This window comes from Falco cherrug, chromosome 4, assembly GCF_023634085.1.
Source record: "Falco cherrug isolate bFalChe1 chromosome 4, bFalChe1.pri, whole genome shotgun sequence".
Classification (NCBI taxonomy): domain Eukaryota; kingdom Metazoa; phylum Chordata; class Aves; order Falconiformes; family Falconidae; genus Falco; species Falco cherrug.
This window is the reverse complement of record NC_073700.1, coordinates 38,383,497-38,399,012: the sequence shown is the minus strand read 5'-3', so window position 1 is coordinate 38,399,012 and position 15,516 is coordinate 38,383,497. Positions and strand designations below refer to the sequence as shown.

Below are 15,516 nucleotides of genomic sequence, written 5' to 3'. Positions count from 1 at the left end.
GGAGGAGCGAAGGTCAGCCAATGGGATTTGCGCTTCGCGGGAGGGCGGGCGGTTCTAGCAGGCAGGCGGACCCAGCCCGGTGGCTGAGGTAGGGGGGCGGGTGGATACTAAAAGTACCAGCAGCGATATGGGCGGGTGGGGTGGTGATTATGGAGGTCTTAAAGCTGTGTTCTTGCTGACTGGCCCCTGGTTTTGGTTGCTTTTTTTCCCGTCATTTTATAGGCTACGCCGGTTGGCTTCACCCCGCCGCCAGGGACGGTTGCGGCGGCCAGGGGGGCTGTGAGGAGGGGAGGGGGCGGTGCTGGGGGGCCGCGGCGGGCAGGGCCGCGGGGAGCTGCTGGCCGCGTTGCCATGGCGACGGGGGCGCTGGTGCCGGGGCGCATGCGCCGCGCCGCCCGCCATTTTGGTGGCTGTGAGGGAGCGCCCTCGGGGCTTCCCGCCGGGCGTCGGTCGGGCGCTGCGGGCCCCAAACCTGGCGGTGCGGTGTGGCCGGTGCTGAGGGCAGGCGCTCGCTTCTCCCTGGCTGTGCGGCGCGCTGCGTGCCCGTCAGCACCGCCCCCAAGCGGAGGTTTGTTTCCAGCTGTCGCCTGCCTCGTTGCCGTCACACCCCTGGCAGCGAGGCTCCCAGGGTGGATGTGACAGAAAACGTCAGTTCTAGCGACATGGATTTCACGTCTCAGTTGCCCCAAGCTCTTCAGAAACTGCCTGTTGTGTTACAGCTGTCTAACAAGACTGCACTTGGCTGTAAACAGAGTACTGCTTGCTCTCAGAGAAGCTGCTCTGTTACATTGATAAGTCAGATTGGGTATAACATACTCAACCTTGAGAGACTGACCTTCTCTCAAGTTGGCAGAGGGAGCCATGTAGGCAGTTTGTTTTTATCCCCATATTACTCCCCTTGCCCTTAAAAACTTACGCATACTGTCAAAGTACTCCAGCCTGGGGGCTTTCCCTCCAGTCAGATTCAGGGGCTGTCTCACCTGAACAAAGCTGCTGCTGTATGGCTGTGGCATACGAAGTATTTGCAAACACGCTTTGCAAGTTGTAAGCTTCCCAGGGCATGAGATGAGTTTAATTTTATGTTTAGGGGAGTGTTACTGTATTGGTCCATGTGAAGGCAAATAATAGTGATGGTGTAATCATTTGAACAGTTACTTCAGTACTGAACACCATGCAGTCACAAACCTCTTAACCTTTCTTGCCAAACAGAAATTATTTACTCCAATTACAATTGACTCCACCAGAAACCATGCAGTTGTAGCATAAAATCTAAACCCCAAACATTTTCATGAGGATTAATTACCCAACTTCTTAGTACAGTGATAGTCCTTACTGTGTTGTCTTGATTCCTCATGTACGTCAAGGAACGCATGAGGGAAGAGTCCACTTTATAAACACTTTGAGAGGTCAAAATCCAAGAGCGTGCCTCCTGTCAATTATTTTTACACAAACCCAGTGGAATAAAGCAACCAAATAATTTTATCTATCATTTTAGCAGTGAGGAGGGGAATGTGAGTAGGGAAGAGGAGTTAAAACCAGCTGAGAGCAGAGGTGTCAGCCTTGCCTTCACTGCATTTCTTCCCTCTCCTTGCAGGCTGTGTGAACATGCCTTTCTGGGAACAGTTACAAGTCAGTGGCTAAGAATCCCGAAAAACACTTTATAAATGAAGCGCTAAACTGCCCTGTGTGTGGCCCCAATTATGGGTGTATATTGTGAGCAGGGCAGAAAGCTCTCAGCCTTCTCAAGGCAGGTGGGAAGGAACAACTCCAAAAATACAGATTTTATCGTTCACTGCTGACAGTGAAAACCCTAGGAGTGCTGAGAACGGTGCTGACCCTGAATGCACATGCTTTGTTCTTGTTTTGTACTGATGTTATCCCTTGTGTTCTTTTGTGAGGTTTACTTAAGCTCATCGTTCATTTGATTGAAGGGAAGCTGTTCGAATGGCCTCAGAAGGGCAAAGTGAGGAGACAGAGCATCCATCTGAGCCTCCTGCAGCTCCTGTTCCGAGCAACCGAACATTTCAATGGGAAGCCATACTTGCTGCAGTGAAAGATCAGCTCCCATCTCTGGACTCTGACGCTTCCACAGTAAGCACTGGAACTTGCTTTTCTTTCTCACAGTCTTTTAGAAAAATCTCTTAAAAGCAGAAGGTCACCTTAGCCAGGCACTTCTGAGTAGCTAGTATGGTATCCTTGATGGACTACCTGTTCTGACTATCGTTAACAGTGAGCATTAATCCACAGCTTTGTGGATTATCTCTAATTGTCAAAGTGTAATTGCCATCTCCTCTTGCTGTATTTGAAACCTGCAAAAGGGACTGATTTCTCCAGACAATAAGTATTTCTAGGTTGGGAAGAGGAGGGTAGGGGGCATCTTGTAGAATGAGCCTGCATTTCTTCTTAGTTTGTTCAGTCAAAAATACAGTCTGAAAGAAGCATACTGCTGATTTAAAATGAATTTATAAGGTTTTATGCTTGAGAGTATTGTGCTATTCATTCCAATAACATACTTGCCAGACAGTAGGCCTGTTAGTATGTTTTTCTATGTATGAGGATCATAGGAAAGTGATATTCCTGAAGACTTTGTGTACCACTGGAAAAAGCATTTGGCAGATACTTCAATCCTGAATTCTGCTTTTTTCCCAGCCTGTAACTCTCTGCAAGCCATGTTGCCCTTTTTGCTTCAATCCTACCTGTAAAGAAGCACAATGCCACTGATATTTTAATATAAGCATAAGACTGGTATTGAGCAGTATTCTTCACTGTTACAGGTTTTTTACTTGCTGGGTCTTAGTGTCTGGGACCAGCTGCTTCTTGGCTGAGGAAAATCTCTCTTCACAGGACAGCAACAATCTGGTGGAAATAATAAAAATGCCTACCTCTCTATTCCAAGATACTAGCTTTAGCATTGACTTTTCCAAGGTGATAATGTATCTCAAGACTCAATTATTAGTGGCCTTTTTTTCCAAATCAGAATATATTGTTAATTTTCAAACATGTATAATCTTGAAAAAATATTTTTATCTGAATATCTGAAAGGATATATTTTAGTCTAACTTAGTGTGGCCCTTAATGCGACAAAGGGAGTCTTGTGAGCAGTGAAGGAGCCAGAAATGCCTGCATGGGGTATCTATTACTTACTATTAATCAATCATCAGAAGCAGTATGATCTACTGGATAAAGTGTTGATACAGATTCCCCATGACTTGTTTTCTGCACCTGGCTCTGTCACTAACATCTTGGACAAGTTATAATGCCTCGCTGTTTCTCAGTTCCCCTCTACCTACATTCTGTTCTAGTTATTTTAAACGACATTGCATTTTAATACACATCTATATAGTATAGATTAAGGCTCAACACTCAAGTTATTTTTAGGCATTCTTGTTGTATAAGTGTACAATAAGGTTAAAACAGAGATAGCTTTGTACTTTGGTGCCAAATACCATTCCATAACTCTAAATAGATTTTTTACTTATAAACATCTCCAAATTCTCTGTTTCTATTACATCTGGAAAAAAATTCCTGCTGAAAAGTGAGACAGGAGCCTGCTGAGCCTGCAGTTTCAGTGCTGCACCTCTGTCCTAGCAGTTTCCACCTGTGCGAAGATACATTTATGCATCCGAGATCTGTAACCTGAATGTGCGGTGCTCCTGCATTCGAGAATAGCACTGACAAATGTGGTTTATGCCCTGAAGTACTTTTAGTACCCTGATATGCAATTTATTAAGAGGAAAGAAATTCTGTTATTGTTTGCTTCATGTTAAGAGAAATTAATTACACCACACTGAGAAAATTCTCGGTGGTGTGAGCTACTGAAAACATACACTTGTAAAACAAAAGGACCAGCAGGAAATGTCTGTCCTGACTGCTGAGGAGATGCTTAGTCTCACTTTGGTGTCTATGCATAAGGATTCATCTCAAATGCATATCTTATGTTCAGAAAAGAGATTTTCAAAGCTATTTAGACTCTGTCTAACCAAGTAAAGATACTGCTTTACATTCTAAATAGTGAATGTTAGGGTCCTGATTGCAGTAGTGAGCCCTTATGGCCCTGCCCAGCCTCAGCTGGGGCTCCCACCCACAAGCCCGGCAGCTCTATTTAAGCTTAACTCTGGGCCTTAACTCTTGAGCTATGTTGGAGAAGTACTGGTTTCTAGTTACTGTTCAGAGTGTTCTAGACTTTCATGCATGAATTGAATTTGAGGCTTAATCTCCCACCTGCCTCATCACCACAGTATTGTCTTATGATCTGGATTCTTGGTTCAGGCTGGTCGCTGTCTCTGGTCTGTCCTGCTTAATTGCTCTTAGGTGCTGTGGGACTTGGCTTTCCCTGGTGAGGCCCCTGGCTTTGCAGTTATGTGCTTTCCTTCCCTTAGGGAGCAGCCCTGCTCTTGCTGCTCTGTGATGGTAAATGGAGTAGTGCAAAAAATCACTTGGGAGTTAGAGAACTTGCCCACTCTTGTCATAGCTTTGCTGAGAGGGATGTTAGTTGTCAGCCTCTGTAGTAATTCAATGTTTTATGTGTTTTTTACATTTGTAGCTTGCTCAAATGTTAGGCTGCTGAGTGTTGGGCTATCAGATTGTCAAGTGAAGATGCATCTGCGGGGAAAATGCTTGTCTCTGAACTTCAGTCAAGTGGTGACAACATAGCATTTGTCACTGCAAAACAGCTATTTAGGTGTGTAATACAGTCCCTCATTTAACTTCACTTTTGTTGTTGTTTGTTTGCAGTCTGATTGTGAGAGCGATGGGGAGCTTTTCATTTTCCAGCGGGAACAGCCGAACTTAATTCCTGACCTGTCAGAAGAACTGATGGAGTTTTCCCTGGAAGGCTCAAATGTGCAGGTTGTTGACTGTTGTGCACAGGCTGTACTACTGTAACCCCACTCTTCTGGTTGTCTCTAGTGTGGGTAGCTGCTGCCATTTGACCTGTTTGACTGAACTGTGTGATAGAAGAGCATAGTTCAGAGTACTTTCTCCTACTGGAGATTAGATCTTTATACAGTGACTTTAAAGTGATAGTTTTATAGTGGCCTCCCTGGTTTTGAGATTTTTAGACCTTTTTTTGTCCCATCTCCTTGCAGTTTTTCTTTTCCTTTTTTTTTTTTTTTTTTTTTCCCTGTGCAATGGCCCTGAATTTTTCAGGATTTGAAATAATTTCAGCCATCATTTTATGTATCTAGAAAATGTAGAGTTAGTTAGGACAGTGTAGGAAGGAAGATGAGTGCAAAGTTTATCCCTTGAACAGATTTTCTGAGATAAAATTATTACATGGCTAATCTTCATCACTTCATCATGGAAGCAATTGTAGGAAGCTGGAAGAGGAGCCAGCTGACCCTACTGTTCCATCCTGGGAAGACTAACATTGTGCTGCTTTTTCCCAGTTGTTTATCTTGGTGAAAAAAAAGTCATATGATGAGCACATGTAAGGAAAATTAATTTCAAGGATGTTTATTACTTCCTGAAGTTAAAGTCTCTGGAAAACAAATAGTCTTAATGTTTTTTATCATGGACATGGTGTGTGCTGTGTCCAGATGGTGTCTGGGTTGGAGCTGCTATCTTTGCATCACTTTGTTTTGGTTTATTGTAAGCTTCTAAAGCTTAGGGAGGTAGGACTTTCTCTGTGTGTGTATTTTCTCTACCTGTAGCAAACACAGGAAACAGAAAGACTACCATGGGAGACCTGGAACGGAGATCTGGAAAGTTTTGGCTTTCAGAAGAAACAAGGTGGTGCCCAAGTCATTGCAAAAGAAGATATACAAATGATTAAAGATGAGACTCCCAATCTTGCCAGCCATACTGAAGAAATTGCAAGCCAAAAGGGAGCTGCTCTTGAAGAGTCTCATGGAGATTCCACAGATCACCTTGAAGAGAAAGAACTGGGCAGGGAACAGGCCAGGGAAAGAGGGAACACTTGGCTTAATACAGCATTGCCTTTGGAAGAGCCAGGCAGTCAAAAAGAGAGAAGGAAGCTCGTAGAGACAAAGATACTCTCCAAAATATTTCTGGAGCCGTTACCAGGCCACCCAGAGCTAGATGACAAGCCTCCCTCACATGGCATTAGCATCAATGTAGAAAAAATTGCTAAGGAAGAAACCTCCTTAGGCGATAATCTTCAAGAACTGACCCATTTGTCATTGCAGGTAAGTAAAAAGTCTTGGTGAGTGCTGCTTGTGGGGTTAGAGAGCACAGTGCATTGCTTGCAGAATCTACTAAAATAAAGAACTTAAATGCCAAATTTTGCACATGCCACAGTTCTCTTTGTTGCTTTCATTGTCCTGAATTTGGGGTTTGTTGGGTCATGTGCTGTACAAACTACCTAAAGCTCTCATATTGCTGTCATTAAAACTCCATAATGGCAACAAAAGGCATGGTTCGTGGTCTGGCCCAGGGAAGCCAACCACAACATCTCTTCCTGGGAAGGTGGGAACTTTTCTGGTCCCAGGCAGACTTTGCATTAAAACAGTGAGCTTGCTGGCCTTCCAGCATCTTGTCTTTTTTGTAGCACTGTGGTAATGCTGGAGATGAGAAGAGAAGGTGGCTAGGGTTGTTGCTGAAGTCTTAAATCCCTTTCACCTAAGGCAGGTGCTTAGGTCTGAGATTACCAGCTCATGTGCACTTAACTGCTATGGAGAGGTTGTGTCTTCAGTGCTGCAGTTACAGATCTCTGCTTCTACTGATTTTTAAGGTCATTAGGACTTAATTAGCACAGAACGTGAACCTGGTATTTCTGTTCAAAGCCTTCTATAGAATCAGAGTACAGATGTTTCCTTTTCCCTTTCACTCCCCTTTCTGTACTCGCAGAAATAAACTTTTTTGGTGTTAGAGCTGTTCTAGTATAGGCAAAGAACACAGCTGTGTGCCTGTGTTTTAAATTGTGCTGCATCATTTAACCATGCCATTATTGGCGGGGATCTTTTCTATGTGGTTCTAGCTTTAATTCCCATTTCACCTTGTGTTAAGTTAGTTGCTCTTTTAATCCTGGAGGTATAGCTTTCCTTTCAGAACCTGTTTGATATCACTGGCTTCAATGAACTGAAGTTTGGGTCAGTACTGAGACCAAGCTTAGTGTATTCTCGCTTCCATAAAGTGAGGGCAAAGCTGTATGTATTCTTTGTGTGCGTGCTGTATGTGTTTAGATTTGAAAGGTGGTTTGTTCATCCTCGCTCAGCAAGATACCTCAGTTTATGTCAAGTAAAGTTGTTAAAACTAATATACAGTTTCTTTTTTATTTTAATATTAGTTTTATTTTTTTTAAGTTCCTTTTTGTATTAGAAATGAAATTGTGCAAATCTTAATTTCTTTTTTTCTTCTGGATTCTGTATAGTACAATACTGCTATTCCTGTTAAGGGTTAGGAGGATTAAGCCTTAATACAGCAGGTTAGATGGTAGTTTGATCTTTTTATTATAATGCTTTGTATTTAAGCACTATTATTGAAAAAGAAGCTTAGTACTAATGGCATCATAATTAAAGCAAATGTATATGTTGTCTTTCTCTTCAGGCTGTTTGATAAAACAGCACCTGTACTGACCTGTGACAGTTCTCATTGTAGTAAGCTCACCTGTCAGTCATTCTTCACTCTTCCAATACATCTCAATGATATTGTTGAACCAGTATTAGCTTTGTGTTGATGTGAGAGACTTCAGCTTGTGACTTTCATCAGGCTTTTACCTTTCATCAGCTGCAGCATGTAATATTAGAATAGATCTAATCATGGTTCAGGTATGTGTGAAGATTTATTGCTCAGGGCAGAGAGAGAATCTTCTCTTAAATGTGAGGGGCAGATGATGGAGGTTTTTACAAGGTGAAACTGCTTGTTTTGGAGGCTGCTTCTGCTTTTCAAAAGCTCGAGTGGTCCAGTGAAATACATGTTAGTTGTAGTTCTGACAATTGTTGTAATGGACAGCCACCTTCCTTTTAAAAAAAAATCATGAGTATTTCTGAGTTCTGGTGATGGTATTTCGATGGATGTGAATATTCTTAATTCTAACTTTCATTTCAAATAATATTCGGAGGGGATAGCAATCAGTGCTTTAAATGCTTATGAACTTCTGTCATCGCAGACTGGTTCTTGTACTTAAGCTAGCAGTGTGCAGTGTGAGCATACCCTCAGTGTGTGTGTATGATTCATAGCAACGAAATTGATGGTCCTATCTTCAGTGCCTGATAAGCAGCTGTGAGATTGTATCTGATGCTGACTGTACCTAGAGGAATGGGAATTTTCCCTAGTCGGAAGTTGAAGGGAGTGGAAAAAGCTGTGGGCCTCATCTCAAAGGAGTGAAAAGCCAGATGTCCTTCTCGTGTTAGTGGCAGTAAGAAGTTCTCAGCATTATTCAGGATCAGAGTATGTGTGCTCGGTCTTGTATCAGGCCGTTGTTTAATCTGTTTTACTGTCGCCAGTAGTTTTCTGTAGCCTATGTTGAAAGGGTTCATGATTCTCAGAGAAAAAGCCTCAGCAGAAGTCAGTGAAGCAGCTGGATAGATGCAGTGTCCAAAGAGACAGAGCAGATGTGTTCCTTTGGTTGCAGCACTTCCTTGGGGAACTGCTTAAAGCAGGCTGGCAGTGCAGTTAGGGTATTATTGGAAGCAGTGAAAGGGTGAGGAAAGGTACTTGTGGGGGATGGCCAGAGGGAAATAAAACCTGCTGGTGTCTGGTACTGTTAGTGGGTTTGAGGGATGAAAGGGACTACTTCCTGTTGGAAAGGCTCCACCGTGCGAATGCACATGGAAGACTGAGCCATGTGGAGGACACAACATGAGTTACGTCCCAGCTTATGGCAAGACGGACCAGGTGGATATTTTGGATGGGCTTATATTTCTCTTTTTAAGGAGCTGTCAGTTCAGTCCATTGTAGAAACAACTTCTAGACTTTGCAGCTTTAAGTGGGGAAGGAGAAGGTACTCCACCTTTGTTATATTTGAATGAACATTCGTTAATCCTTCACTGAGTTTTCTTAGTAATTATACTGCACTTGGCTATGCTAGATGTGCAAAGCCTTGGCAATGATGTGTTCAAACTGTAAATATCCTTTTGTTAGTTGTGCCAAATGTTGAGGCTTATGCTGAAGTAACTGTGACAGAATGACACACTGATTAATCTAGTGGCAAGTGATAGTTGTGTGGTACTGGAAATAAGAACTTCCATGCCATTTGTGTATTTATATGTGCCAGAAGAATCTGATGGAATTACTACAAAGAACGTGAGTCAAAAGGTCTTTTGTAGCAGTCTTCTGGGAATGAATTTTCTATCACATTTTGGCTGTCTTCTTTCAGAATATTGAGAAATGGGATCTACACAAGGATCCTGAGGAGCTGGTGCAGCAGAAAGATAACACTCGTGCAGAAGTTGCTTTCTCCTCAGCAGATCATGGTAACATTGCTAAATTAATACCAACTTTGCTGAAAGTGTACAAAAATATATAAAACAGGTTCCTGTTTCCTGCAGCAGCATCTTGAATGTTGAAATCGTAGCGGGTTTTTTAATGCCTCTGTAAAACATTTTTAATTAGCTTCCCTCAAGATTTCATCTTGGTTTCATAGCTTGAAACCAGTGCTTTGTGGCCTGTTACGGTCTAAAAGTGAATCGGACAAGACGGATGAAGGTTTGAAGTGAGTTGGAGCCAGATGACAATAGTATCTTTATCCTTCCCCTTGTGACTGGCTGTAGAGAAAGGGGTGATGTGGAAATGGGGAGGTGTGTTGGGTGATCCCATGGCAGAAGACCACAACTGGTGATTCTTTTTGTTGCTCTTCATAGAGACCTTCAGGAGTAGGTCTGAAAATCAGCTCATGGAAAAGCTAAAAGAGCTGTGTGCCAGGCAGTCCAGGACCGTGTCTCCACACTGCAGGTGGCCATCAGCCAAACTCTCCTTTCAAGAACAGCAAGAGAATAAGTAGGTCCTTTTCTGTCGTATGCGTGAGGTAATCGTGACTGCCAGTAGGGGTACCTGGAAACTGATGGTGTTCTATAGGTGCTTTTCTCTGTAGTCTCTGCAGAAAGCTGATTGTAGTTGGAATATGCAACAGTGTTGTTAAAAGGAAAAACTAAGACTCAGTCCTTCGTGTATGTTTGATGACAACAGTCGATATCCTGCCACCTTAGTGTTCTCCATCAACCACCACCTTTGTCTAGAGACTCTAGACCTTACCAGACACTTGGGATGAATGAGAAAGGCAGGAAAACAAGGCTAAGCAAATTATCATGATCACATTTATTTTTGTCATTTAGGGTACCAGTTTCTCTTGCTGGTACCTCAATTTAGTTGAAGTATACAGGATAATTTTTTTGGTAGGTATCAGTGGAGATGTCAGTGCATCTTGGAGGGTTCTGTGTGAAGGAAGTGGGTTTCCAGACTGGAGGGATCAACATCAATGATGGCATCACAGAGGAAACAGTAGTGAAACAACTCTGTAGAGGGGAAGGTGACAAGTATCCTCATTGCCAGAGCAGTGAGAGCCATGAAGATGGTTTGCACTTTGCATGCTCTGAAGGATAAAACAGAATTGCCAAAGGAGGCAGGGAAGAAAAAGGGACCTGTATTTACTGGTTGGCACTGGGCTCTTCAAACTTGTAAGTTCTTTGGTACCATAACTGCCTGCATTGGTTCTACAGAATGGTTTGATGTTGTTAGTTTTTCAGACCTAAATATCCCTTATTACTGCCTGTGGTTTGTATTCCTTGGGGGAAGCTGAATTTTCAAGTTCAGCTTTGAAAGGTGGTGGATAGTAGGCAGAAGCAGTTTGAATCTGTACAGTAGCCAAGCACAAAGCTCCTGTCACAATCCAATTTTGATCATAATCCACACCCAGCAGGACTTCTTGTCTGGATAAGGCAGAGGACATGCTGAAACAGTGTTTTCTATACTTAGGGATGTTGCCCTGCTACCATCTTCACGAAGTTCTCTAAGGACGGACATGATGAGATTACAGTGCCTGCCAGAGCCTGTAACCGTGTACATAGATTTAAGAGATGTTAAACCACAGAAGTCAGTAATGTTCTCTGATGAGAAACAAAGGTAAATTCTGGCTTTATTGTTAGTGAGAAGTAACAAAAAGTAGAAAGGCAAAACCTTCTCTGCATCTCATACTGGTGAAATGTAACTTCAAAAGTGTTCACTTCTTCCACACCTCTGTGACCTTGGTAGGAAGGCACGGCCCCTGTCTGAGCACAGATGTTCTCGGGAGAGCATAACTTGTCTCAGAACAAGTAAATGTGTGGGGATGCAGGCAGCACAGAAGGGGACATGCAAATCATCCAGCATTTAGAAAGTTTCCATCTATAAAGGAGTGAGCAGTGACTGCAAAGCAATGCTTGCAGCTGTCTGAGTTGGGCTAGCATTCTGACAGCACTGTGCAAAATGGACATCCTTTGCTACATTCCTGGCAAGCAACTGTAGGAGACAGATTTCTGTCTTTAAAATAAAAGAGCCTTATAGTCAGTTATGGGAGGCCAAATTCTTCTGAATTTGCAAGAGATTCTGGAAACATCCTTTTCCCTAGAGCTCATAGTGTCCGAGGTAGCTGTTTGCTCCTTTCTCAGGATGCATATTTGCTGCAGCAAGGGGTTGAAGAAAACAGTAGTTGGAAGAGACCTTGTAGTTAACACAGGTGATAGTTACTGAGGAGCTAATCATTTTGAAGTAGTTGCTTGAAACTTTTTTTTTCTGGAGTCATAGTGTGAAGAATGATCTATAACACCTGGAGATCTTCCCTGAAAGTATCTCTCCCTTTTTCATTGTTCTAAGTTTGCACCCTAGAAATGACAAAAAGCCAACACCCAGTTGGAATAGAGTTAACTAATATGGTCTAATTTGTTTTGTAGTGCAAGTGACACCTCAGCTGAAGAGGAAGAGCCTATGATGATAAAGGACCAAGCAGAACGGAGAATGTAAGGTTCTTTACCACGACCCTAATTCAAATGATACAATATTCATTTTTTTCTGAAAGTAAAATAATTGCCCTAACAGTGGTTATAGTGATAGCTTGTGTACTGAAATATCTCCATTCCTGGTCTTCACCACAGAAAAGCCCAATAGTGAAAGTGCTTCAATCTGGCCTCAGGAGATCACTCTTTTTCTGTTGCATGGTGAAGATACTGAAGCTAGAAAATAGTTGTTGATCCTTGAGGCAGTGTAGCACCTTGCTCCTGTACAGCTGCATGGAAACAGCTCAAAACCAAGTAGAGGTAGTCCTGGGTGGCTGGGAAACCGGAGTCTTTCTCCAGACTTGTTTGAGTGACATGAGAACTGCTTTTAAATGACTCAGAACCAAACGCTGAAAATGTTGTAGGGAGTTGACTCAGATAAACCTTTATTTTTAGAAATAATAAGATAGGCTAGGATAGATGTTGATTTAAAGAGAATATTGAATACATTGTGTGGGCAGGGATGCTCTCAATTCCCCTTAATTGGCAGGAGGAGAGGAAGAGGGGAAGGGGGGAGGGAAGTGTGATGGATGGAATCCTAAACTGTAAATTCTTCAGTATGCACAGATGCCAGCCATTTCCTGTTGCTAAACTCAGGGCTTGATTCATACCTATAGGTTTAGATGTTTGTTTAATGTGAAGCAGGCATGTCAGGCTTTAAACATCTTACTGCATTTGTGCTCTGGATTACATCTAGAAGTTTGATGGATGTAAGTTCACATTCCAGTAGTGCAGAGGACAAGCAGAACATTTGTTGTATTGTGCCAGCCAATTACCTTTTTTTAAATGGTTTGAAAGAATAAATGATTCAACAAGGAACGGAGCCTAAACACTCAATATAATTTAGAACATCTAATCCAAAGCCAGCATAAAGCAGGGACAAGATGATACTTGGGGAACTCTCACTGGCACTAATGCAAATACAGAAGTTGCATCAGTGTAAATCTGGAGTGATGGACAGCAGAGCTTAGCTGATTGGATTTTGATTTGTTCTAATGTTACTGAAGAACAAACACAAATGGAATGCCTGGCAAATGTTATTTAGCTCTGTTTCTAAATAACAAAGCCTCATGGTCTCAGTAGGGCAAGATTTTGATCTCATTCACAAGGGGTCAATGCTAGTTTCACTCTTGTCCAGTTGGAATTATTAAACAGGGCTACATATTCTGTGGTACAATATACCAGTGTATTCAGGCATTGGAGGCTTAGTCTTTTTGATCTCCAGGCACTTAGCCTAGAAAATACACTGTTGGTTTATCTGCAGAGTGCTTGGACAGTCAGTACCATCTCCAGCACTATACCGTAAGGCTGCTCTCCAGTACGTGGCACTCTCCTAAAATTGCCACTACTTAGGCATGTTTCTCAGTAGTCCAGTCATCAATGATAAATGATCATTTGATGGTTCTGGTTATGATGGCAGGAGATGTGAGATCCTTAAGGAGGAGGAATACTCTCCATCTGTTTTATCCTTTGCTCTGAGAAGCATAGGTTTACTTTAGATAAGACAGGGGTACGATGCTGTGTACTTGTACACACCACCTAACCACATCATTAATATCCAAGTCAATCTGTTACTCAGTCTGTGTACTTTCAGCTGCCACTAAAGTAAGGCATATTATTTGCTAATAATCACTAGACCAGCTATGAATTGATGGTAGTCCTCCTGTAGCAGATGACTTGGGAGGCTGATCATTGGACAGAACTGCAAGATAAAATAACTGTATCTGCCCATTATATCATGATAGGACTTTTCACAGCAGAGTACTATGACAATACTGTGGTTGTTGACAGTTTAGCAGTCTTGTTAACCCGGAGGAGGCATGGATGAAGTTAAGGCAAACGCTCAAAAATCCTAAAAATTATTAGAAGAACTTTTCTGCTGTACTTATTTGAATACCAACCACTGTATCCAAAGGGGACAAAAATATGTAGACTCTTAATTTCCATGCCAACATTACATTTTTTCAGGGCTCTTCTAGTAGGTGTGTGGTGTCACTCATATGAGAAGTTCCTCAGAGTCTGAATTTATTCATACAATACTTTACCTTGATTAAATCAGGTTTTTATTTTCTTTGCAGGAGGAATTGCTCAGGGAAAAGCCTGCTACTGCAACAACTCCGTACAGCCCGTAAAGAAGACTCAGAGCTGCTTCCTAGAATGTCTGCTCGGACTGAAAAACTTGAAGGCACAAAACAGGATCCAGAAAGTCTGGAAGAAATAGGTTCCTCTAACATAAGTCAAAACCAGTATTTTAAAGTAAGGCAAGAGACCACTAAGGTGAATCCCAGGAAACTGATGAGATTGAAACCAGAGAAAAGAAATACCCCCTTGTCAAGCTGTGGGGGGAATGGAGCTGACATAGAAGAAGGAAACAAAATAGAAGCCGAGAAGGTTCAAAATTCAGGAAATGCTCCAGAGTCTCTAACTACAACAGAATTGCCAAGGTATCACACAAGAAAAGTTGTCAGTGGTTTTGATTATGGCTTAACTAGTTGTCAAAGATTAAAGAACATTACTTATCTGGTCTGTAAGCTGGAGCAAAAGGATGTCTTGTTTCGTTACCTAGTAAGACAGCCCATCCTGGCTGTTGTTGCTTAAAGGTTTAGAGGCAGCCAGGCTCAGTACATTAGTGAACTGGCCTGGGATTAGACATGCTGTGGCACTTCTGACACTGTAAATTTAGCCATTTTCTTTTGATTTTAGTCTATATAAGAGGAGGATAACATGCTATTGATCTACTTTATGAAGAACAGTTCTGAGATTTACTAAGCATAGCATATAAAAGATGGGTTTCGAAGGGTCTGTCTCTCTGTACCAATATAGTGAGGCAAAAAAATCTAATCCTTTCCTGGCAGATCTTTATATAACTTGGTCTTGACGTCCTCAATGTGAGGATTCCTTGACTCCCCAGGTAGTACATTCTGCTGTTTAATTATTGTTAAAAGTCTAAAGCTTTTCCTTAAGTCTCCTTTAAATTATCCTATCTCCAGTTTAAGCTTTTTTGTTGTTGTTGTGCTCCCAGGAGGTATAGAAAATGGCTTACTCTGTTTCCCAGCAGAAAAAACCTTTTACAAACCAGAACGGTTGGAGTCGATGATCTTAGAAGTCTTTTCTAACCTAAGCAGTTCTAAGATTCTATGTCTCCCCATGTAACTTTTTCCCTAAAGAAAGCAATTCTGACTCCTTGACACCAAGAAAAGTGCAAGAGCTTAGAGGGACAAAGTGCACCCATAAGGAATGAGATGTACCACAGGGATACCTTGGAAAACTTTTTTTTAACAGAAATAAGAATGGTGTCAGTTGAGGAAATGGCAGAGTTATTTAGGCCTCTGCTTCATTGGACTTTTAGTTTAATGTAGTGTATTCTGCATAAAGTCTAATTTTAAAGTGAAATCAGGTGGGTGCCTTATGCACCTGCTCCATTATAGTGACTTTTCAAAGGTTATATTCTGCCTGCTATTTTCAGAGTGAAATTTAACATTTTGAATTTGACATAGGAGCCCTTGAAAGAATTAGAATCTGCCTGCTCTAGAGACTATTACTTTCTCAGTGTTAAACAGTTGCCTGCCCTGCCACTTAGAAACTGTAG

The 15,516-nt window shown here is 42.1% G+C and overlaps 1 protein-coding gene across 5 annotated transcripts in view; it reads left to right on the top strand.

Annotated features, from left to right (window-relative positions):
• The first annotated feature begins 32 nt into the window (after positions 1 to 32).
• DNAAF8 (dynein axonemal assembly factor 8) overlaps positions 33 to 15,516 on the top strand; it is a 94,619-nt gene continuing 79,135 nt past the window's right edge. For 2 of the 5 annotated variants that reach the window (XM_055709620.1, XM_055709622.1), the window contains exons 1-8: positions 355 to 2,091; positions 4,735 to 4,848; positions 5,652 to 6,146; positions 9,278 to 9,374; positions 9,762 to 9,897; positions 10,873 to 11,019; positions 11,826 to 11,891; positions 14,006 to 14,371. In XM_055709620.1, coding sequence (XP_055565595.1) covers positions 1,945 to 2,091; positions 4,735 to 4,848; positions 5,652 to 6,146; positions 9,278 to 9,374; positions 9,762 to 9,897; positions 10,873 to 11,019; positions 11,826 to 11,891; positions 14,006 to 14,371 — 1,568 coding nt within the window. In that variant the 5' untranslated portion in view covers positions 355 to 1,944. Of the gene's footprint in view, positions 89 to 354; positions 2,092 to 4,734; positions 4,849 to 5,651; positions 6,147 to 9,277; positions 9,375 to 9,761; positions 9,898 to 10,872; positions 11,020 to 11,825; positions 11,892 to 14,005; positions 14,372 to 15,516 lie in introns of those variants that run through there. The other 3 variants (XM_055709618.1, XM_055709619.1, XM_055709621.1) reach the window with 3 other exon arrangements.